This window comes from Porites lutea, chromosome 1 (assembly GCF_958299795.1).
Source record: "Porites lutea chromosome 1, jaPorLute2.1, whole genome shotgun sequence".
Lineage (NCBI taxonomy): Eukaryota > Metazoa > Cnidaria > Anthozoa > Scleractinia > Poritidae > Porites > Porites lutea.
Window position 1 is genome coordinate 3852064 of NC_133201.1, and position 25229 is coordinate 3877292.

Below are 25229 nucleotides of genomic sequence, written 5' to 3' on the forward strand. Positions count from 1 at the left end.
AACAGAAACATATTTTATAGCGCTCCATAGAATTCATCTCCAGAGATATGAAAGTTATCGGGATAGCCTAATAACTGTGCAATGTATTTAAGAGGAAACTGTCATTGGGTGCCCTTGCTACTTGTTTTATTGGCAGACGAAATGGTAGATTAGTGAACCAAAACTGTCCCTGGCCTTAAAAATTAATAGCCAGCCAATAACAATAAAGTTTCTGAGAGTTTTGTGACCGCAGACTGTTTTGAAATTCAATTCACCTTTGTTTTATCCTGTAAAGAATGACCACTTAACCCTGTTCCCAAAGACTCTGAGCTGAGATGTGGAGAGGTTTCACTGTATCTTGTCTGTTATTACCATTGGGTGTTAATAACAATTGACATGTCAGAGGAAAGAATCGGCTTTCTTTCCCTTTAATTTTATATCTGTCAAAAATTGAAATGCCCTTAATGAGCAATGCATTTAGTTCCAACACTTAACTGCACACGTATGATTAAAAAAATTAGGGCGACTTGAAGAACAAACAAGAACATTATTAGAAATATAATACACAATTAGAAAAAGAAACTCACTTCCGACATAAACAAAGAAATCGACCCAAAAATTTCCCTCCAAAACAATCAAGTAAACAATTAACCAAATAACTCATATCACTCACGGTACAAAATGTTAATTCCAGAAATCGAATTAATGATCCTATTGCAGATTATACTACTGCTATTCCATTTCTGAACTGTGATATGAAAAACTTGGGGCATAAACTAAGCATTTAACACGAAGTTCGGAAATGTAGTTGTGTCGATCCGATCAAACTGGTTCGACATCCTAAATTTCCTCCGTGTCTATAGGTCTTCTCACCAAGTATCAACCGGACAAATCGCCAGATTTTATCTACTCTTTGCAATAAAAGATTAGTACGAATCAACATATAAACAGATTAATCGCTTACTTGTTTTTTTGCCTTCTGAAACCAGGACAGTCAACCACAACACATCTTCGAACCACGCGTACAGTCGAATGTGCGAACTCAGCGCCGATATATAGAAGCGGGAAAACTGGAACGAACCAATCAGCGATGTGATACGACAACACTCTCCAAACAAGCCAATAGAAAAGCGCAAATTATCAAGATGAATTTTGCACGTGGTCTGGAGGTCGATGAAGTGGAAAGAAAAAATATAGTCCTTGCGGCTTCGAATCCTGTTCAATGTAACTATGTCTAATGAGTTTTAATCGATATCGTGAATAAAGGAAGGCGAAAGATTAGCTGTGATTGTCCTTGAAATTAAGAACACTCTCTTCATTCATGCGATGACCAGTCTCAAGTCCTGAGAATTTCGTGACATTGAAATATTGCCCGCGATTTACACACTTTCGTGAAAAGTACAGTTGCGCATTGATTTGTCCCAAAGATAAGAAAACCTTCCAAGCTAGTGATCAGAGATACCTGAACCGTTTAGAAAACAGATCACACGCCGGAAGTACTCGAGCGAATCCTATTTTTCTCTTCTGATGACGATGTACAATTTCTTACTCTACCTTCTTCACAGCTTCGAGTCGCCACCAAGATGAGCTCAATTTTCCGTGTTTTCGGAGTAGGTGATAAGAAATATTTATAGCCAGGTTAACAACTGGTTGATCAAAAGATATCACTCCGGAAATGCATTAGGGTATCCATTGTTTTCTTCGTGTCAGTAATTCATTGTCATTTTTGGCGGGAAATGAGGCATGCTCAATCTTGCCCTTGGCCTCTCTTGCATAATTTATGCGAAATTGTTTTCAACAATGAGAAGGTTCAATGAAACGGCGACGCCCCGCTGTGGTTTATAATGGTACATCCAAAGAAGTAAATGATAAGACGCCGTCAAAGAAAGCGTCGAAAGATATACAAACACAAGTGCAGTGACTGGATAGTGATTTCTCCTATGGTGGATACCGCATTTCTAAAAAGCACCGCGCTGCAACGCACGTTGAAGGTTAAAAGCCAGGGCCCAGTTCCTGAAAGGCCGATTAGCACTAATCCAGGATTAAAATTTTGTTCCACTTTTTGTATTTACCTTCCTATGCATTGCCTAGAGTAACATTTTGTGTTGTCAATTCTTTTTTTTCGAATCAAAGGCACAACAGTATTTTGTACGCTCCAGTTACACGTTCTTATACAAGAAAACCTTGCTTAAAATTTGGCTTAATCCTGGGTTAAACTTAACCATCTTTCGAGGAACCAGGCCCTGGGTTACGGGTCGATTTTCAAGATGGATCATACCATCCTCGGGAGGTCAATACTTGCTGGAATCCTTTCATTCAGACCAGACAGATCAGCCCTTGGATCTGAAAGTTTTAATTTTTTTCTAAAGCAACATTTAACTATCTAACGGCGAGAATTAGCACACACAGGGTATAATTGTATTTTTATTTTGTATTATACATAAATCCTTCAGGGGGAAGGGGCATTACTCACATAGTTTTTAGAATAGTCTCATTCAAATTCCTAGTGATGTTTTATATTTAGTCTTTTTGTTTTGTTTTTGTTCTTATATTTATTTTCTTTTATCATTTCCAGAAAGAGCCACCTTTGCGGAAATACTGGCAATAAAGTCGTTATTATTATAAACAGCTATTTCGAGAAAGGTTGTCGGAAAAAAATGTGCACGCGACAATCCCGAAAGGTAATGTGGGATATGACCAATACACTGTTCCTGACACTGTAGCTGTCGAACCTACTTTTGTTAAGTTCATTCAGCACTCGCAGACATATGTCCATGACCTCTTCTGCCATTCTTTCAAATTTCTTTGAAAAACAGTGAACTCGAGGCCACCCACGATACATTTCGCGGTTGTCGCGTGCACTTTTTCCGACAACCTTTCTCGAAATAGCTGTATAAAAGATATATATGCTACTGTAATTGTGGTTGATTTTCTCTCTCAACTCCGAGGCCAAACCATGGACTTTGGGAGGCAAACGCGGTTTCTACTTGATTGAGAAGACCAGCCAGAGAAGGTGGGCTGTAGAAAGGAGAGTTATTTTCTGAAGTTCATATAATGTTGATGTTGCCAGGGATTTTGTTGGAGTAGTTTTCCATGTCGTTCTTGATGGTACCAAGGGCTTCCATAACCACCTGAACTGTTGTTGTTTTGAGCCCCCACATTCTCTCAACCTCGATTTCCAAGTCTTTGTATTTGCTATGCTTTTCCGTGGTTTTGACTGAGGTGTTGGTGTCCAGGGCCCAGTTGCTCGAAGCATGGTTAGCGTTAACCAGCGTTTAATACCTTGACAACGTATTGGTTTCGATACTGCTTAACCAATGGTTAAAGCTAACCATGCTTTGAGCAACTCAGCCCAGGGGTATAGTCATGTCAATGAGAAGACAGGTTTTATCCTTCTTGTTCTTATGCCGGCATATTAGCTGCTATAGTCCTTTCATTCTACACTAAGCACCTTTCTTTTTTTTAGCTGAGGATTTGCGCAGATCCCAGCATGCAGATCTTTTGGACCTCTGTCACGGTAGCTCTCTCTGATGGCTTTCTTGATGTTTTCTACCATCCCCTTCTTTAATTTACTGTACCAAAAACACCAACAACCACAGGGATCAGTACGGTTTTCATATGCCACATTCTCCGTATTTCTAGTTCTAGGTCTTTGTACTTGCTTTTCTTTTCAATTTCCTTCAGTACAATGTTTCTATCTGATGTAACAGTAATATCAATCAGTTTGCAGGTGGAATTCACTGAATCTTTAACGATGATGTCTGATCTGTTCGCTGTTATAATTCTATCAGTATTGACTGGCATGTCCCACATGATGAATACGTTTATTATTATTATTATTATTATTATTATTATTATTATTATTATTATTATTATTATTATCATCATCATCATCGTTGTTGTTGTTTATCTCACCCCCTAAGAACTAGGTAATCATAACTGAATGACATGTACTTGGGTAGAATCGCGGCCCGGGGGAACTCGACGAAATTTTATCCGGGAAAGGCTCCGCCCCGAGGTCCCCCCCCCCCCCCCGCTTCTAGGTAAGCTGATTCTACATCAGTACTTTCGCATTCCGTCAACAAATGAATAAACTCGAGGTGTCTTCCCAACAACACCCTTTTGTGGCTTACAAACGAGACGTCAGCTTAAGGCTCTAAAAAACATTCTCGTCCACTCTGACTGATTACTTTTCTACCTGCTCACGCGCATGTTAACCCTAACCCTAACCCAGGGAGGGCGTGGCCCTATAACCACGTGACATTAACTCCGATTGCCAAAAATTTTATGCTATATTGTAGATTGATCGAAATGTTATCCATACTACATGTTAGACTTACGATCAAGGTAAAGGTGGGGATACCAGAGAGCTTCAAAGTAGGATGGTACCCTCACAAAATAACTGGGTCGAGTCACCTTAAAGAAAGCAGCGTGAAATGAGGATGATTTTACAAACGACTGGAATAGTACTGTTAATACATTGTCACGTAAGAGTTTGTAATGTAAAAATTGTTTTAGTGACGTCAGTAATAATTTTGGTATTTATTTTCCATGGTTATGTACAGCTTGAAAGAAGTTAAAAGGAGTTGTAAAACTGAATTCAATACTAAACGAGCCTCATTCCCTGCGAGTACTAACCTGATTCACAGACGTCCGAGGTAGTTCGCGGCCCATTCGCCTCTCTACGAAAGGACCGCGAACGACCTCGGACGTCTGAGAATCAGGATAAGCGACTACAAACCGGGGGTGGGCCCCTAGGTATTCCTTATAACTGTTTCTGCGGGGTAGGCTCCGTCCGAAGGAAGCAAATTTTTTTAAGTCTTCTGAAATATCATAGGGTAGGAATTTCACAAGTTGAAGTATACGATAGAGAAGGTCATTTAACTTTGGTCTGCAAAAAAAGTACCCCCTACCCCCCCAAAAAAATTCGAGATAACGTTCTGGTTTGAGCCCTCATATCTAAGATATAAGAGAACAGAACAGCAGACGCATTTCCGGTTGTCGCTTCTCTCTCTACAAAAAATAGAGGGAGAGGCGACGACCGGAAATGCGTCTGGTGTTCGCAGGCTATTTTAAAAAAGAGATGCAAAGCTCAAAATTTGGTAATGTTTAATAGGTACCATCTGTCAAGCACTTAGTCGTTTGTCTTGTTTGGTGAATAAATATTGACAAAATTAAACAAATTTTGTTTGTTATATGGCCTTTATCAGTTGGTCGAAATAATCCCGCATTTATTGCGCTCCTGCTCATACGAACTTTACGTGTAGAGTCTCAGTGATGTAAAATATAATTTAATAGATTTTATAAAACATTTCAGTCGGTTCTTGCTTTGTAACAGATTAACGATTCTCAGAAATATAGGATGTTTTTGGTTGCTTTAGAATGACGTCAGAAATCATAAATTCGTCAAAGAACTCCGTTTGATTGGTTGATAAAATTAAAGTTCAGTCTGAGTCACAAGACAGTAATCACTTTCACTTTCCAAGAGCTGGGTATTTCAAGATTTAAATAGTTTTTTTCCCACCATTTCCCTACATGGATATAAAGACCTTGCTGGACAATCTTCATGATGAAGTATCCTGTTCTGTGTGCATGTGTACATTCACTGATCCAAAGCAGTTGCCTTGTTTGCACAGTTTCTGTCTTCACTGCCTGAACAATATTCAACGAACGAGCGGCGTCCATGGCAAAATTACATGCCCCGAGTGCAGGGGACAGTTTCAAATCCCTGGAAGTGGAAATCCTAGCGAACTTCCCACTAATTTTCGTATCAACAGTCTGCTAGATGTCTTGGCAATAAAAGAGTGCAGCACAGCTAACGTGAAATGCGGAAATTGCAACAAACGGAGCGCCCAGACCTTATATTGCTTCCAGTGTTATGCTTTCTGGTGCGAGGAATGTATTTTAGGACATAACATAATACGCACCAATAAAGAACACAGAACGCTGGCACTGAATGATTTTCAAGATCAAGACATCGAGGCCGTGTTAAAGAGACCGGCATTTTGTCAGAAGAAACGACATGAAAAAGAAGAGTTGAAATTCTTTTGCAAGGACTGTAAAGTCGCCATTTGCAACACTTGTTTTGTGACACTTCATGAAGGTCATGGTAAGATGCTTTTGGAAGAAGCTACAGACGCACGTAAGACACAGATCAACTACACACTTCAATCTTTAAAAGATAAAGCACTTGAAAAACGAAAAGAACAAGACCAACTGAACCAAAAGAGCATGGACATTAACGAGCAAATAGCCGAATTAAAAACCCAAGTGCAGACGACTGTAGACCAATTGCTTGCAATCATCGAAAAGAGGAAACAGGATATTTTTGATATAGTCGATAATCAAGCGAAAAAGCCACTGGAGTCTCTCTCACAGAATCAAGTCCAAGTTGCAAATCAAAGGAAACTAATTGAATCAGCAATTGAAGAAACTGAATTTGTGTTGATACGAAGCTTCAGTACTGAAATCCTTGAATTCAGTAAAACCTTTGATTCAATCCTACAGGAACAGGGAACCCAAGAAAACAGTGACACTGAATACAGTATCCCTCGGTTTAGTTTCACTAAAAGTGAAAAACTGATTAATCTGTTGAGCATGAGCGAGGGCATAGGTAATGTAAAATTTGTTTTTAGCGAAACTAAAGCGCAACAACCAGAAGCTAAACGTAAAGAAAGTATTAAAGCAATTGCTGGTAATAAAGGGACAAATGTTGGTGACAGTCCTACTCAGACTCAGGTACAAACCAGGCGCTTCAGATCTGTGCTTTCATTCGGACAATATGGTGAAACCACCGGAATGCTTAACTTGCCCTGTGGGGTGGCAGTTAATTGCAATGATGAAATTGCTGTGGCTGAGTCCAATAATAATAGGATATCTGTATTTAGAAGTGACGGTACCCACTTGAGATCATTTGGTAGGGCAGGTCACAATAATGGAGAGTTTAATTACCCTACAGGGGTCGCTTTCGATAGCCGTGGCAATATCTTGGTGGCAGACTGTTTTAATCACAGGGTGCAGCGTTTTGATGGGACTGGTAAGTTTCTTAGTAAGTTTGGTGAAAAAGGAATTCTTGATCATCAGCTCAATTATCCTGAAGGTTTATCAGTAAACTGCAAAAGCGATATTATCGTTGCTGATAAAGATAACAAAGCAATCAAGATATTCTCTTCTAGTGGCGAGTATTTACATAAATTAGGTGGAGCAGCAGGTGCTAAGTTGGTCAAGCCTTATCACTGTATCCAACATGGCCAATATTTTATAGTCTCAGATTACGGTGATCATTCCATTAAAATGTTTAATCTTGAGGGAGAGATTATTGCTAGATTTGGAAAACAGGGGGACAAGGATGGAGAGTTCAATAAGCCATACTACTTGTCGGTGAACAAAGAAGGATTGCTAATGGTCTGTGATGAAAGAAATCACAGGGTTCAGGTATTTGAACTGAGTGGAAAGTTTGTTACAAAGTTTGGAAGTAAAGGTAGGGAGAGTGGAGAGTTTAGGAATCCAGTATGTACAGCAAATACTGGTGATGGAAGGATAGTTGTATGTGATACGAATAACAACCGAATCCAGCTGTTTGATTATGAATGATACGATTTTAACTTTGTTGTACAAGATACTTGAGAATGTGAACTACTGTACATTTATCATAAGATCTCAGTAGATTTTATAATTGTTAAAGAAAACAATGTTGTGAGATAATGTTGTTAATATAATAAATCTTATCATGAAATCGAAATTGCTATAGTACTGGCGTGTGCAATGGCAAGGGAAGGGAGGGGCAATGAAACGCTCCCCACCCCTCTTTTCCTTAGATTCTACTCCATTTTCAGACTAATTTCTCGCCGTAACCACCCTACCCTACTCCCCAAAAAAGAACCGGTTTCATAGGCTGCCTGCCCATGCATAGACATTAAGAAAAGTGAGTAAACGGTATAACCTGGTTTTCACTTGCGCATAAGCATAAGGCTTAGTATAAATACAAAGCTATACTTAGTAGAGATACGTGAATCACAGGACCTCGCGAAGGACTTCCGGGGAACGCCAAGCAGTTGAATGGAAATAAGAAGTAATAAAGAAAATTTATAAATCTAAAAAACTTTGGCTATATGAAGAAACAAAACAACCGTAATAAATAAAAAGAAAACTGAAGAAAAGGAATTAAAGAAAGGGAGAAGAGAAAAAGAAAATCAGGTACAGCCCGTAATCGAACTCAGGCCCTTCAAGGCGCCGGGCCATAGCTTTTCCACTAGGCCACATAAAACACAAAGTGAAAATTTCTGAAAATATATTATTAAAAACCTTTCCCCTGGAACTTCCGCCAGCGTGACCTGTTTAAAGTTGATCGAGCCCTATTAGGAATTCAGAGATATTGTTCAGAAGAATGACCGTTGTTTTGACAGTGAAACCCCAACGTAACGTAAACGAATTTCATGGCATTTGAAGAGCGGCAGCTCAACTAAGCCCATACGGTATAAACTCGTCTGGCGAGCAAAACGTGTTTTGTTACCTCGATTTTTGCTCATCTTAAGGCAAAAAAACCAAACCGATGCAAGACACTCTTCGGTGTTGCCTGTAAAAACAAAATGCTATGTGACGTCACACACTAGATGACGTCAGAGCGGACACCATGGCGATATATACAAGTATACAAGTATAGATTGCAGGTCGCTAACACCACGCGCGTGACGAGATTATAAACCTCTGGAGGCGAGGCGCATTCGCCTTATTTATTGCCTGGGGGAGGAGGTGGGGAAGGAGTTTTGTTGCAACAAAGGAGCACTTATGTGATCCCCCCTTCAAGCATACAGTGTGGTTTTGATCCCCCACCCCCCCCCCCCCACATTGGCGGTGGAAGATTTCATGATCCCCCCTCTTCTATCCCAGCCACCACAAAAAGCCAGTGTAACTATATGCAAGCAAGTGACATCTATATTAATACTCACGTCTTATGAACCTTGAACAACAACTTCACATCAGATGGTCATCTGATATGAACTGAATTGTTTGTGAAGGGTAACTCTTCTCATCCAAATCGTTGAAAACAAAGTCATTGTCGTTCTCGTCCTCCTCACTGTCTAATTCTTCCTCATATTCTTTATCCCCTGATTCCGATCCCCGTCACTTTCATCTTTGGAGTACCTCACGATTCGTCTGAGTTCACAGACTCCTTATGTGTCGGTAATAATGACATCGAAAAGCTTTTACTTTGTCATTAAGCTTCCTACCAATAGTGGTCAGTCCGTGTTCTTTCAGGTAGAAGTCAAGTTCTTTTACCTTTAACTTTTCGATCTTGCCACTCTCAACAAGGATGCTGTCCCATTTGAAGTCCTTGTATGTCCGTTCCGCCTCTTGCCTCTTTCGTTCCTCAGCTTCTCTTGTTTTAATGTTTTTTCTGATATTAATATCTTTAATGCGATTAATATATGGAATAACATGCTTCTCATCAACATTGTATTTTGAACAGAAGCTCTTGATGGTATCTACATCTTTTATGACACTGACGGAATGTTCCTCATGCAAATCCTTCAAACATTTTCTCGGGAGATAGTCATCCGGTGTCCTGCCTGTCGATTCCGTCTGACAGACATCCATGAAATGTCCCCGATTGTTTGGGTCTGGTACAGGTTGCGGGATTCTTTCTGTCTCTGGTCCCATCCATCTATTGTTAGAACACCAAAAACGGAGATTGGAGGTCTCCTCTTTGCTGGCACGCACCACCACAGAATTTCATTAAGAGCTCTCCATGGATGTAGTGGTCTTCCATAAACGATTCGATCTTTCTGAGGTATGCTGCACCAGGGAATTCCAATTTGTTTCTTCCTGATTCGCTCTGTTATCTATCAAGATGAGCAGAATTGAAAAAAAAACAGTTTCTCACGAGGCTCACTCACTTTACTCTTAATGTAGTCTTTAAGAACAGGGGCGTCATCAATCCTCTCGGCAACCTGACTGCTTACGTATACAAGGCATTTTTCTCCATCCGCTTCTTTTCGTATCCTTTATATGACTGAACTGACATTCTCTTGATTTCCTCTTCTGAAAGACCTTCAAATCTCCTATACTTTTCGCACTCTAGAGTTGCGCCATCCACAAGAGCATCAGAAATAGCAGCGTTTGTCCGTTCGGCTTCACCTTAATCTGCCCGCTGTCGCCCCTCGAACGATGGAGTCAGCCGGGAGGATGTTCAAGAGTCGGTAAAGGGAGGCGTCCAAGAGGCTGCCAAAGAAGCGCTGGGGACGAAGCAGTGACACTAAACTAATCACTTGTTGATTATACCATGTATATATTTCCTACTTCTGTTGTTGTTGTTTGTAATGACAGTGTACCACCAGGACGCCCTAAAAAGGCGTCGAACATTTTTTTGAAAGAAGTGAATAGTCACTCAAGAGAACTGCGACACAGTTTTGAAATACATGTATAGCCATTGAAATGACAGGACACAGGATTCTTCCCACTCTCTTCGTTCATCTAAGTGATAAACCGTTGTTTCTAAAAAAAGCCATTTATATAAACGCACCTTAAAGACCTGATCAACAAAACCAAGAAACAAATAAACACAAAAAAACCCGCTGAAAATAAGCTTAAAAGAGAAATTTAATGTACATTTCACACTTTTAATAGGCAAAGAATAAATTCTCATAAAACATCTTGTAATTGTTGCTGAATGCATATGAATGATTTTAAAATTAGTTGGGTAACCTGATGGGGTAGCCCGACTTAGCCCAGTAAAGTGGAACAGCCCGCCTTACGGCCACCTCGGTACTACGGTCGCCTCGTTATTACGGCCACCTTTTTTGGCCACCCGGCAAAACGCCATACATTTTCTTGTAAAAAAAAAAAACCAGTTAATACGGTCACCCGTCAATACGGCAAATTGTTTTGGCCCATTGGTACATGGTGACTGCGACCGTATTATCGGGGTTCCACTGTTCTCTCGATCTCGATCTGTCTTCTATCTGTGGTTTGATGAATATTTTAAAAAGTTCATGCTTTGTAAACAGATTATCATTTCTCAGTAATAAAAGTTATTTTTGGATTCTCTCAGGTCATCAAAACTTTAACACCTCAAGACACCATTTGACTGGTTGCCAAAATATACTTTACGGTCTGGATCAAAAGGCAACACTTCTTTGTTGTGGTTTCTGGGAGTGCCAACCGACTACGTCTCAGAGTATTTTAAAACTTAATTTGCTTTCGATCTTCTTTATGGATATAAAGACCTTGCTGGACAATCTTCATGATGAAGTATCCTGTTCTGTGTGTATGTGTACTTTCACTGATCCAAAGCAGTTGCCTTGTTTGCACAATTTCTGTCTTCACTGCCTGAACGGAATTCAACGAACGAGCGGCGTCCATGGCAAAATTACATGCCCCGAGTGCAGGACACATTTTCAAATCCCTGGAAGTGGAAATCCTAGTGAACTTCCCACTAATTTTCGTATCAACAGTTTGCTAGATGTCTTGGCAATAAAAGAGTGCAGTACAGCTAACGTTAAATGCGGAAATTGCAACACAAGGAGCGCCCAGACCTTATATTGCTTCCAGTGTTGTTCTTTCTGGTGCGAGGAATGTATTTTAGCACATAACATGATACGCACCAATAAAGAACACAGAACGTTGGCACTGAAGGATTTTCACGATCAGGACATCGAGGCCGTGTTAAAGAGACCGGCATTTTGTCAGAAGAAACGACATGAAAAAGAAGAGTTGAAATTCTTTTGCAAGGACTGTAAAGTCGCCATTTGCAACGCTTGTGTAGTAACAGTCCATGAAGGTCACGGAAAGATGCTTTTGGAAGAAGCTACAGACGCGCGCAAGACTCAGATCAACTCCATGACTCAATCTTTAATAGAAAAAGTACAAGAAAAACGAAAAGACCTCGAGCAATTGAACCAAAAGAGCATGGACATTACACTGCAAGTTGCCGACGTTAAAATCCAAGTGCAGACACATGTAGATCAAGTTATTGCAATCATCGAGGCGAGGAAACAGGATGTTTTTGATGCAGTCGATAATCGAGCGAAAAAATCACTGAAATCCCTCTCACAGAAAAAAGACCAAGTTGAAAATCAAGTGAAATTAATTGAATCGGCAATTGAACGAACTAAAGCTCTTGTCAAACGAAGCTTTAGTACTGAAACCCTTGGATTCAGTGAAACATTTGATCATACAATTCTACAGGAACAGAGCACCCAAGGAAACCGTGACACTGAATGTATTCCTCGGTTTAGTTTCACTAAAAGTGAAAAACTGATTAACGTGTTGAACAGTGAAGGGATAGGTAATGTAAAAATTGTTTTAACCGAAACTAAAGCGCAACAATCAGGAGCTAAAGGTAAAGAAAGCAGTAAAGTAATTGCTGGGAATAAAGGGGCAAATGTTCATGACAGTCCTTTTGAGCCCCCAGTACAAACCAGGCGCTTCAGGTCCGTGCTGTCATTTGGACAAAAGGGTAAGTCTGTTGGAATGCTTAATTGGCCCTGGGGGATGGCAGTGAATGATCGTGATGAAATTGCTGTGACTGAGCTCGTGAACCACAGGGTTTCAGTGTTTAGTAGTGACGGTACCCACTTAAGATCGTTTGGTAGGGAGGGTAACAATAATGGTAAGTTCCAGCACCCTAAAGGGATCGCTTTTGATAGTCATGGTAATATTGTAGTGGTAGACTATTTTAACGACAGGGTGCAAGTCTTTGATAGGAATGGTAACTTTCTTAGTAAGTTTGGTGAAAAAGAAAGTCGTGATAATCAGCTTATGTCCCCTCAAGGTTTATCAATAAATGGCAACGGCGAAATTATTGTCGCTGATAGCGGTAACCAATTAATCAAGATATTCTCCTCTAGTCGCAACTATTTGCGTAAATTTGGTGAAGCAGGTTCTTTGGTCAATCCCATGCACTGTATCCAACACGGTCAAAATTTTATAGTCTCAGATGGCAGTGATCATTCCATTAAGATGTTTGATCTTGAGGGAAAATTTATTTCTAAATTTGGAAAAAAGGGGAACAAGGATGGAGAGTTCAATCAGCCCTGTTGCCTGTCAGTTAACAAAGAAGGATTGCTAATGGTCTGTGATGCAGGAAATCACAGAGTTCAAGTATTTGAACTGAGTGGAAAGTTTGTTACAAAATTTGGAAGTGAAGGTAGCGGGAGAGGAGAGTTGAATTATCCATTTTCTACAGCAATTCTTAGTGATGGAAGAATAGTTGTGTGTGATTTGAATAATGATCGGATCCAGGTATTTGAGGAAACAGGAAATAATCTATAACCTGCGAATTAAACCGTCTTTCCTCGCTCCTTGTCGTTTGGGACCTTTCGCGGAAAACATCTCTGCCGCGAAACTTCGTAATAGCAGCAATGAGCGAGGAGAGTCAGCTGTATTCGCAGCGGGCTACAAATAACCTTTGAAATTCAGTTCACTATTATATATTCCAATTGTTAATCAGATTCACAGTTCATGTTTCGGGAGGAAATCCATTTTGTGCGATTATTTTGTTTAGACATTTTGATATGTCGAAATTGGTGTTTTATGTTCTGTAAATATATTTTGCTCCATAAATAATATGGATCAGTCCAATGTCGCGTAAAAGTTGAGTTTTCGCCGGCGCGACCCTCCTTACATTGCTTCTATAATATTTACGCCGTAAATGCAATACTTGGAAAAAAAACTGCAATAGATTGACTAGATCCAAAGTTTATTATTATGAAAAAAAAATTTCTGTTACATTTTAAGCTCACATTATTACTAATTTGCAAGTATTTATCTTCAAACTCTGCTCAATATTTAGATACATTTTTGAAAGTGTGTTTTTGGAATGGGTTGTTATCTGTTCAATAGCGAGGACAGCCTGATTGGTTCACAATTTTTTAAGTACAAGGCTTATTTTTAGGGGTGGACCATTTGATTTTTGATGGGGGGGTTGCAGGATTTTTAGACTGCTAGATATTTTTTTTTATTGCTCCAGCCCTGCAGGATTTTTTTTTTAATCTCCCTGTCCTTGCATGATATTTTTTTTAAATGGAAATTTAAAACACAAATTTTTAAGTTTAATATTAAAAACTTGACCATCACCAGCCACTCAAAATTCACCCTTTAGGCTATTAAAAACCACCTTTACACGCAATGCATTTTTAAGTTACATCTTTCTTTCAAAGTAATAAAGAGTTTCATCTTTATTCAGTGTACAAAGAAATGCATCTCCACTAACCTGCGGCTAGTTGATTTCCCTGTCAGGCTAGTGGATGTTATATGCATCACTCTCTGTACTCTACTCTGTACTCTGTCTCTGTACCAACAGATCACTTGCCCACTGAACAAGTGAACGTTTTTCTCTTTCTAATTACGTAATGCTACTGAGAAAAGCTTTCAAACTTGCGTGTAATGGTTCCAACTTGTCCAAAGGGCGAGCTGGAAATTCCATCTTATTTGAATCCTTTTTTTTGCTTTCAAAGCAAGAGAGAGGGACTTCAAAGAAGGGGAAATTGCACAGTAATCTGGCTTCTCAATATACGCATTTAGTATTTGGAGTTATCTAGAGTTTAAAAAAAAGGAGGGTTCAAGAAATGGGGACCTCACTGTAGATTTTACCAGTTTAGACGAATTTCGAGTGGACATAGAAGCAGCTGGAGGGGATATAACCTGCAGCTGTTGTCAATGGTCCTTTTTGAAGGCTGTTACCAGGACAGTTCCGTTCCCACGGCCCAATTAATTTATGTGCTACAGACTGTTTACTATTATTTTCTTGGCTTGAAAATAGGCAATGAACACAAAAGTAATAGAACTCTGCAAAAACACGAATAATAATAATAATAATATTCAATACTTATATTGAACAAAAACACGAATGACCCAGAGGGAAAAATACTCTTCGATCTATTTGATCGTCTTTTGTCTAGTGCACATATCCAGCGCATCCGTTTCACATTCTTTGTATATTTTGAACCCTGCACCAATTCAATGTGGCCTGCCTTTACTCTTGTTTGTCCCATTTCCTTTTCTATAAAGTAAATCTTATTTTGTTACAAAAATACCTGCACGTGACAACTGTTAGGGTGCGAATCTGAATGCATGAATATCTTTGAATCATAATATCCTTCTAGATCAGAGGGTTCACTTTAATAGGAAATCTAATTGGTAAATCATGCGTCGCGCTTGCAAAATACTGATTCACGCATCAAAAAATGTGATGCCCAGTCCTGTATCATGTGACTCACAGCTACTTTTGGGGCCGTCACGCATCACGCAAAATCCTTTGCCACGCCCAGATTAAAGCTGCTCGATTTTTTTTTCCTTCTTAAGAATTCTGCAAGAAATTTTTTTTTAACCAGAAACATATGCTCGGTATTTTTTTTCGGATTTGCACAACCCCCCCTCCCCCCCATCAAAAATCAAATGGTCCACCCCTCACTTAGCTTTTTCCAGTAGTAACAGACGTACATATTTCTCAAAAAGGAAAATGCTATTCCCTTTGTTAATAACTCAAGTGGATTATGTTTTGTCTAAATAAACAACATTGTAAATGCTTTGTTTCTTGTATTCAATGTCTCCTAATCAAGGGCGGATTTAGGGGTGGCCGAGGGGGCCGCGGTCACCACTTTTTCTTTGAAATATAGAATTGTTTTTAATAGAATACTCAGCAAAATAAAAATAATCTAATAGGCAATTGTACCGGCCACCCTTTTCTGAATTTTCTGGATCCGCCCCTGCTAATGTGTGCAATAACGTGCGACGGAAAGTCGACAACGCCACTTAACAGTCTTGCTTCTTGAGTTTCTCGCTTAAGAGAAATACTACAGAAAAAAACGTAGCAGTGACGATGGAAATTGGTGAAGGCCGCCTGTCCTCGCATTTTGTCCCATGAATGTGCCACCCTTTCTCCCCCAGATACCTTTTCAAAGGGGGTTACAAGAAAACCCCTTTGAGGCTTTTCGTCGAGTTGAAATTTATATTGCGGCCGATTTGAGACGAAATCCACACCAAACTCCAGATACGCATAATTATTCCAAGTTCTTTAGTGCGGCTTGTGCGCTTTGACATTTTATCTTTGTAACCTGCAATAATCCCGGACAAAAGAAGTTGGGAAGGTTTGGGATATAACAAAACAATTACGGACACAAACACTTTAGTTTTGTACAACGTTCGTACAGCATAGACTGCAAGTCGGGTTTGTTTTTTCTTAAAATCGGTTAATTAGCGGTAGTTTTAGCTAGTCTCGCCCTCCGTGTCTAGCCTCAGGCTCTAGACCTTTTTTTTTTACTGCTCGCGAGGCGTACTTGAATACGCAAAAATAACGTGACTGTTTTGTAGTTTACATTGGCAGAAGAAATAAGGAAAAAAACAGGTAAAAAATAGTATCCTCCCTACACACTTTGACGATTTTCCCACTGAGAGTTTCAGTTGCACCCAACATTCCTTTTTAAGCTCGCTATCAAATAAATGCAGTTTACATGCCTTGAAACTGAAGAGGGAAGGTATTTGATTCTTTGTTTATTATGATAGAGAATAGAGGATTTGTAAGACAAGCGATGAAGCAAATGAACCATTTAGAGTCAGGGAATTAACCGAAACTATTTCATGATTGTAGGTTTTATTGCAATAATTGTTCTAATTGAAGCTGCTGTTTTGTTGTAATTAAGAAAACAGGAGTTAAACCGATATATATTGCGTCAAGAGCGTTAAAAAGTATAAGCGGCCAAAGGGTCTTCTATCGTATCCCTTCTCCTAGCTGTCTACAAGTTCGTGCGTGAGGTAAGACTTGTCCTCACTTACAATGTCGTTTGTCATAGGCTTAATTTTTAAAAACAAAACCATCAACCGACAACGGTTTATTCAAGTTGAAAATAATTTATGACCGTGTTACACACTATTACCTGACAACTGTTAACCTCGTCCTCAGAACTGTTGGTCATTTCACACCCTAAAAACAGGTAATGAATCACCATCTTGACGGTTATGAATCCATTACCTAAAAACAGGGTCTGGAAGGGTATTTTTGGGATCCGGAATTTGACCAAAATACGGTGCAAGATTCAGGAAAATGCAAAACATCTCGGCGGGTAGTGGGATTTGACTGCTACCCGGGAAGCAAGGTTCACCGAAATTTAGGGCGCGGGATGTGGGATTTTATTCCGTCTCTGTCGGGAACGGGAAGTCATGACGACTCAAATACGCGTTCTAGCTTCCCCTCTCCTTCTCTTCTACTCCATTTTCAGGCTATTTATTTATATTATTATTATTTTCAGGCTATTTATTATATTTTAGGGCCATTATCGCCCTAACCATCCTACCCTTTCAAAAAAAGAACCGTGTTCATAGGCTGCCTATGACATTCAAGAAAAGCGAGTAAACATTAACCTCTTGCATCATGGATGAGGATAGAGATCGAACGAGGTTTTTAGGTTATCGCGTACATCCCGGTATAATTATCTGACTACCCAGTTAAAGTTGTTGTCCTAGTGTAATTTAAACCCAGTCCCAACTGTTCCCTACAAAGCCGTCAAACACTTTTTTAAAAGAAGTGAACAGTCACTCACGAAAACTCGCGACATGGTTTGAAATATTGCCACTTTAATTTCTGACACGTGATTCTTCCTCTCTCTTTGTTCATCTACGTGTTATTAAAGACGTGATAAACCCTCGTTCATAAAAAGCCATTCATACTGAATTAAACGCGCCTTAAAAGCCTGAAACAAAACCAAGAAACGATAATCACACACAAAAAAAAAACGCTGAAGATAAGCTTAAAAGAGAAATTTAATGTACATTTCGCTCTTTTAATAGGCAGAATAAAATAAATCGATTCTCGTGCGACATCTTGCAATTGGTGCTAAATTCATATGAATGATAACTTAGTCAGTTTGAGTAGGCTAACTTAATTTGCCTACTCTGGATCTCGATCTGATACTAAGCTTGGGCTACCTGTGGCTTTATAAATATTTTAAAAAGTTTATGCTTTGTAAACAGATTATCAGTTCTCAGAAATAATGATTATTTTTGGATTCTTCATGTCGTCAAAACTCAAAACACGTCAAGACACTATTTGATCGATGGCCAAAATAAAGTTTAGTCTGGGCCAAAAGACAAGACCTCTTTGGCGGTTTCTGGGAACACCAACCGACTGCACCTCGGAGTATTTCCAAACTTAATTTGTGTCCCACTTTTTCCATGGATTTAAAGACCTTGCTGGACAACCTTTATTTAAAAATTTAAAAATTAAAAAAATTAAAAATTTTAAAAATTGTAACGGTGTTGAGGGTACACAAATATTCAAACAATTTCAGTAGTCTATGCTTTAGCCTGCCTAGCAAACTTTTCCAAATGAATTAGGGAGAGAGAGCTCCTTCATTCCTCTTTTCTGCTCTCGCTCTGACTTTCATGACGACCTCGCGCGGAAACTATTGCCGCAGGCAGGTTATCCATGCTTCAAAGAACTGATTTAAAATTCTCGGAAATACAGAATGTTTTTTATTCTTCCGTCAAACCATCAAAACATGTCAAGGAACGCTATTTTATTGGTTAATGATACAGAGTTAATTAAGTCTGGGTGACAAGACAAAACTTCGAATTCATTGTTCCTTTTCAAAGCCATTCCCTAAATCGTCAACAACTAGGCCGCAATTTTTGAAAAGTAACCTTGTTTCCGACCTTTCCATGGATATAAAGACCTTGCTGGACAATCTTCATGATAAAGTATCCTGTTCAGTGTGCAAGTGCGCATTCACTGATCCTAAACAGTTGCCTTGTTTGCACAGTTTCTGTCTTCATTGCCTGAACGGAATTCAACGAACGAGCGGCGTCCATGGCAAAATTACATGCCCCGAGTGCAGGAGACAGTTTCAAATCCCTGGAAGTGGAAATCCTAACGAACTTCCCACCAATTTTCGTATTAACAATTTGCTAGATGTCTTGGCAATAAAAGAATGCAATACAACTAACGTGAAATGTGGAAACTGCGACAAGCGGAGCACCCAGACCTTATATTGCTTCCGGTGTTGTTCTTTCTGGTGCGAGGAATGTATTTTAGGACATAACATGATACGCATCAATAAAGAACACAGAACGCTCGCAGTGAAAGATTTTCAAGATCAAGACATCGAGGCCGTGTTAAAGAGACCGGCATTTTGTCAGAAGAAACGACATGAAAAAGAAGAGTTGAAATTCTTTTGCAAGGACTGTGAGGTCGCCATTTGCAACACTTGTGCTGTAACACTCCATGAAGGTCACGGAAAGATGCTTTTGGAAGAAGCTGCAGAAGCGTGCAAGACTCAGATCAAATCCATTACTCAATCTTTAAAAGAAAAAGCACAAGAAAAACGAAAAGAACTCGAGCAATTGAACCAAAAGAGCGAGGAGATTAAACTGCAAGCAGCCTACTTAAAAAGCCAAGTGCAGACGAATGTAGATCAGGTTATTGCAATCATCGAAGCGTGGAAACAGGATGTTTTTAATGCAGTCGATTTTCAAGCGAAAAATATCACCGGAATCTCTCTCACAGAAAAAAGACCAAGTTGAAAATCAAGTAGATATTATTGAATCAGCAATTGAACAAACTTAGTTCTGAAATCCTTGGATTCAGTGAAACATTTGATACAATCTTGCAGGAAGAGGGAACCCAAGGAAACCGTGACATTGAATGTATTCCTTGGTTTAATTTCACTAAAAGTGAAAAACTGATTAACGAGTTGAACAGTCAAGGGATATGAAATATAAAAGCTGTTTTAAGCGAGACTAAAATTCAACAATTAGGAGCTAAAGGTAAAGAAAGTAGTAAAGTAATTGTCCGCAATAAAAAGGGGCAAATGTTTTTGACAGTCCTCTTGAGACTCAGGTACAAACCAGGAGTTTCAGATCTGTGCTGTCATTTGGACAAGAAGGTGAGTCTTTTGGAATGCGTGCAGGGCCCTGTGGTGTGGCAGTGAATGATCAGGATGAAATTGCTGTAACTGAGTGTGGTAACCACAGGGTTTCAGTGTTTAGTAGTGAGGGTACCCACTTAAGATCGTTTGGTTGGGAGGGTCAGAATAATGGTGCATTCCAGTTCCCTTCATGGATCGCTTTTGATAGTCTTGGCAATATTGTGGTGCCCCCTGCCCCCCCCAAAAAATATTGTACTGGCAGACTGCGATAACCACAGGGTGCAAGTCTTTGATAGGAATGGTAACTTTGTTAGTAGGTTTGGTGAACTTGGAAGTCTTGATCACCAGCTTAGTGACCCTGAAGGTTTATCAATAAACGGCAAGGATAATATTATTGTTGCTGATAGAGATAACAAATTAATCAAGATATTCTCTTCTAGTGGGAAGTATTTCCGTAAATTTGGTGGAGCAGGTTCATTGGTCAATCCCTATCACTGTATCCAACACGGTCAATATTTTATAGTCTGAGAGGAAATCAATTTTGAGCGATTATTTTGTTTAGACATTTTGATATGTCAAAATTGGTTTATTATGTTCTACTTGTAAATATATTTTGTCTATATAAATGATGTGGATTTCCACTGTCGGGTAAAAGTTGAGGTTACGCTGGCGCCACCTTCCTTACATTGCCTCTATTTTATTTACATGCGTAAATACAATACTTGGAAAGAAAAACTGCAGCATATATTGAATTGACTAGATCCAGACAAAGCAATTAATTGAGATAATTTTCTCTTACATTGTAATCTCACATTATTACTAAATAAATTTGCAAATACTTCATATCTAGAAATAATATACTGATTAATATCTACATACTTTTTTTGAAAGCGTGATTTTTGAATGGGTTTTAACCTGTTCAATAGCGAGGACAGCCTGAATTGTCAATTTTGTCAGGAGCCCTGATTTTGTAACGAAACGGCTTATTTTTACTTACCTTTTTTTAGTAGTAATAGACATACATCTTTCAGTTTCTCAAAAAGCAAAATACTATTCGCTGTAAATAACTCAAGTGGATTATTTTTTGTCTTAATAAACAACAGTGTAAATGCTTTGTTCCTTGTATTCAATGTCTCCTAATAGTCAAAGGCGGATTTAGGGGCGGGGAAGTGGGGACGAGGAAGCCGCGACCACTCCTTTTTTCTTTGAAATTTTGTATCATTTTTATAGAATTCTCAGTTTATATAGCTGGCAAGTGTCCCGGCCACCCCTTTCTGAATTTTCTGGATCCGTCCCTGCTGATGTTTGCATGTTTGCAATAACCTGGGCAGGAATGTCGACAAGGCCACTTAACAGCTAGTCTTGCCTCTTGTGTCACTTGAGAAAAACTAAACAAATTTAACAGTGGCGTTGGAAATTGGTGAAGGCCTCCTCTCCCATTTTGTCTCATTTACTGCCGGCCACCCAAGCACAGGGTACAAGTGTAATTGGTTGGAACGGTAACTTTCTCAGTAAGTTTGGTGAAAGAGGTGATGACCAGCTTAGTGAACTTGAACATTTCATGATCAATAAACGGCGACAGTAATATTAGGGAGCTTAAGCAACTACGACGACGACGACAACGACGACGACGACGACGACGACGACGACGACGACGACGACGACGACGACGACGACGACGACGACAACGACGACGACGACGACGACAACGACGACGACGACGACGACGACGACGACGACAACGACGACGACAATTTCAAAAAACCAACAGGTTTAATGATCAAAACAACAGCTCTGCACGTGCATCACGCTTTTTAGTACATTTCTTTGACGTCCACTGGACTACGACGTGAAACCTCCTAATCTGACGTTCTGTGGAGGGCGTGGACATACGACGACGAATTTTCCTACCTCTTTTTGAACTCGAATAAAATCCTTAAGAATTCAACTCCAGGAAAAGTCGCCTGCATTTGACATATTGAGCGGGTCCAAATAGACGCGATTAAGTTTGAAAGAACGCAAATTCATTTTTTTAGGGACGTTTTCACTGCCGTCGTCTTCATCCTTGCTTAAGGTCCATATTATTGTTCCTGATAAAGGTAACAAATTCATCAAGATGCTCTGTTATAGAGAGGAGTGTTTATGCACATTTGGTGGAGCAGGTTCTCGTGTTTGCCAATCCCTATCACTGTATCCTACCGACACAGTAAATATCTTATACAGTTGAAACTCTATACAACAGCCACCTTGGGGACAGAAAAAAGTGGCCATTGTAGAGAGATGGTCGTTGTAGAGGTTGAAACAACAGTGAATGTACGGACAGTCCGCCTAAAAAAAATGGCCGTACGGTTGTAGAGTGGTGACCGTTACTGGAGGTTAGAGTGTAGTCTAAAACTGTGGTTATCATCTCAGTAAAATGTTTGATCCTGAGGGAAACTTTGGTAAATTTGGAAAACGGGACCAAGGATGGAGAATTCAACTATCCTCGTTCCCTGTCAGTTAGAAAAGCAGGACTGAGTGCTTATGGTCTGTGATTCCTAACCAACCACAGAACTCAGGTGTTTGAACTGTGTGGAAAGTTTGTTACAACAACACTTTTTGTTGTGAGTTATTAAACCGGTCGGGACTGGTTTAGGACAATGTGTAATGCAAGCATCTACAGAACTGTGCTTGGCCTTTTTTTTTTAATTTTTTACTGTTTTAGAAAAAACGGTTTTTTCAACTAGACCCAGTGCCCCAAGGCATTTTTATCATATCTTAACGCTTTCGCTTTTAAATATCTAAAAAAGGCCAAGCACAGAAGTGATATATTAAACGGCCGGTAAAACAATTGAGGACACAGGAAAAAGTGTTGCTGTTTCATGTCAAGAACAAGCTTTTTCAGCGTCTTACGTGTATAAAGCTCTTAGATGTAGACCACCCTCTCACTTTTAAAGTGAACAAATTGAGGCCCATGTCTTAATTTACCCGAGTAATCTGAAACACGGTCAATCGAACCGACGCCCTTAGTCTTCTCAGCAAGATTTCGATGCCCTTTCTTCTCGCCTCTAGCCTGCGGACACAGACGTATTTCCGGTCGTAGCTTCTCTCCATCCTGGTGGTGAGAAGCGACGACCAGAAATAATTCTTTGTCCGCAGGCTATCTCGCCTAAGGTTCCTAAGAGAAAACTAAAGAAGGAAAGCAGTTTGCTTGGATGCCAAGTAGGTTTCTAATGCGAGTTTGATTTGGAGGTAATGGTGGGGACACTTGAAGCTCTCTCTCACCAATCCTCTTCAACTATTTTTTTTTTCACCGTCTCTTTGCCTTAGCCCCTTAAAGAACCCGCTCACAGACTATCAACTTATTTCTGGCTCTCGACGTTTAAGGAAAGTAGGGAGCAAACGACAGAATACAAAAACACTTGGATTGTGGTCACGCCCTGAAAATAAGCGTTCCAGAGACTTGCCGAGTTACCTTCGGTTTGTAATGACCACAGCTGAAGGTGAAAGGAAAAGGTATTAAAAACATTTTCTCTTGACATGACCATTTTCAACAGCTAGGGTAGTTTTAGTAGCAATATCAGTAGAAATGCTTATCGATGAGCCACTTAAAACTGAAATGATCAAACTTTAGATACGATGTCCCTTATTTTAGCTGTTTAGCTTTGTTTCACTCATTCAGTTTGCCCTTTTTTCTAATTCCTTTTGTTTCAGAATTTCTTTCACCAGCTGTAGTCGTTTCAATAAACCGAGCATAACTTACCTGAGTAACTCGGCAAGTCTCTCGAACTTAACAAGTATTTCTCAGAGGGTGTCCACCACCAAGTTGAGAGTAGAAAATAGTGACGATTTATCGATGAGCCACTCAGACCTGAAATGACCAAACTTGCGTGAGATAAGTTATACCTTCTGTTCATTTTCGCTTCATTCCTTGTAACACCTCACCGCACTATACAGTATTGTTGGAGTTGTAATACATACACCAGAAAAGGGATTATGTGGAGCTGTACTACAGCTATAGTCGACAATTAATCAGGTCAGCAAATGTAATATCCTTTACAGAAAGTGGAGTCTGAAGCTAGAGATTGCAGTTCGTGTCACTATTCTCAAGACGCTTCATCTTTGCTTTTCACCAAAAAACTGGTGAGCGATCATTATATTTTCAATTCTTCGATTTTCTCCTCAGGCGATACAAGCTGTTTTCAAATGAAATATTCGCAAGTGGCAAATTATTGTGCAAACGAATGCAGAAAATACACAACCACACCACACGGAGGCTTTTGTCGAGTTGAGAAACATTTTCCTTCATCATTTAAGAAGAAATCCACACTCAAACTGCAAATGCGCATATTATTCTAATTTCCTTGCTGTGCTACAATCGGTGACAAGGTATTTAGCACGAAAGTTCTAAAGAGTCGGGACCGCCATTTTACATAGTCTTCCGAGCCGCGTGCATCCTCGGAGACCCAGGGGCATCTAGTTGGGTGGATAAAATGTTTGTGGTGAACGTTCACCTGTAAGATCGAGAAAAGCCCGAGCTTTCGAGACCAGCTTTCAAATAAGCTTGAGTCAATTCAAAAAAGGGCACTATATACATCCATGCCATAGTTGCTTAGATGCCCTTAATACTACCAACCTTAGCAGCTTGAAAGAAAGACGAACTATGCTCTGCTGTAAATATATTCGGAAGATGACTCAAAATGACCACCCCATTAACTTCCTCAAGCCGAGAACAGCAACTAGTGGTTATAAGTTACAACTAGCGGGCCAGTGACAACAATAGAAATATTGTTTACGCTGACAGGAGTTGTTGCCGGACCCAGCGTTCAGGTTCCTTTATTTTATTCGCAAGTAAATATCTGACATGTAAATAGTTATATTTAAGATATTTTTCTTGTTTCTATAAGTAGTGTTAATTATTTGTTGATTGTTAATTTATAGCCCTTTAATTCAGTTAATTCTGCAATGTGGCAAATAAACGGTATATTTATTTATTTATTTATCTATTTATTTAGCCCCTCGTCTCGATCTTACAGTAAGCTTTCACCACGAGCATTTTATCGTCCCGACTAGCTGCCCCTGGGTCTCCGAGGATGAGCCACGCGAAGGTCTAGCCGCTTGCATTGCAAAGACCCTGGGCGCTATCCATTCAACCAAAATTCCAACCGGTGCGACCGGATAAAGTGGTCCACACCTGAAAAGGTGGACCCGTTTTTTCGAAACTTTTCCGGTTGGACCGAACCGATCCATTGAGGTTTGGACCGAAATTTCCGGAAATTTTGGTTGAATGGATCGCGCGGCTTCGCGCCCCCTGTCAGTATTGATCCGGCCCTTCTAATCGAGCCACGAACCTTTTGTCATTCTGCAGAATATGCCGACGGGTTTTTAGCTTTCTAATTGGATATATTCTTT

At 39.8% G+C, this 25229-nt stretch overlaps 2 protein-coding genes across 2 annotated transcripts; both read left to right on the forward strand.

The window, feature by feature from the left end:
• Window positions 1-5452: 5452 nt before the first annotated feature.
• LOC140934572 (uncharacterized) lies at window positions 5453-13968 on the forward strand. The gene is made up of 2 exons (XM_073384206.1): window positions 5453-7570; window positions 10913-13968. Exons 1-2 carry the CDS (start codon window positions 5515-5517, stop codon window positions 13249-13251), a joined length of 4395 nt encoding a protein of 1464 aa, XP_073240307.1. The 5' UTR covers window positions 5453-5514; the 3' UTR covers window positions 13252-13968.
• Window positions 13969-18633: 4665 nt separating this feature from the next.
• Window positions 18634-19494, forward strand: LOC140934676 (E3 ubiquitin-protein ligase TRIM33-like). Its single transcript, XM_073384287.1, has one exon. It carries the CDS (start codon window positions 18634-18636, stop codon window positions 19492-19494), a length of 861 nt encoding a protein of 286 aa, XP_073240388.1.
• Window positions 19495-25229: the final 5735 nt, after the last annotated feature.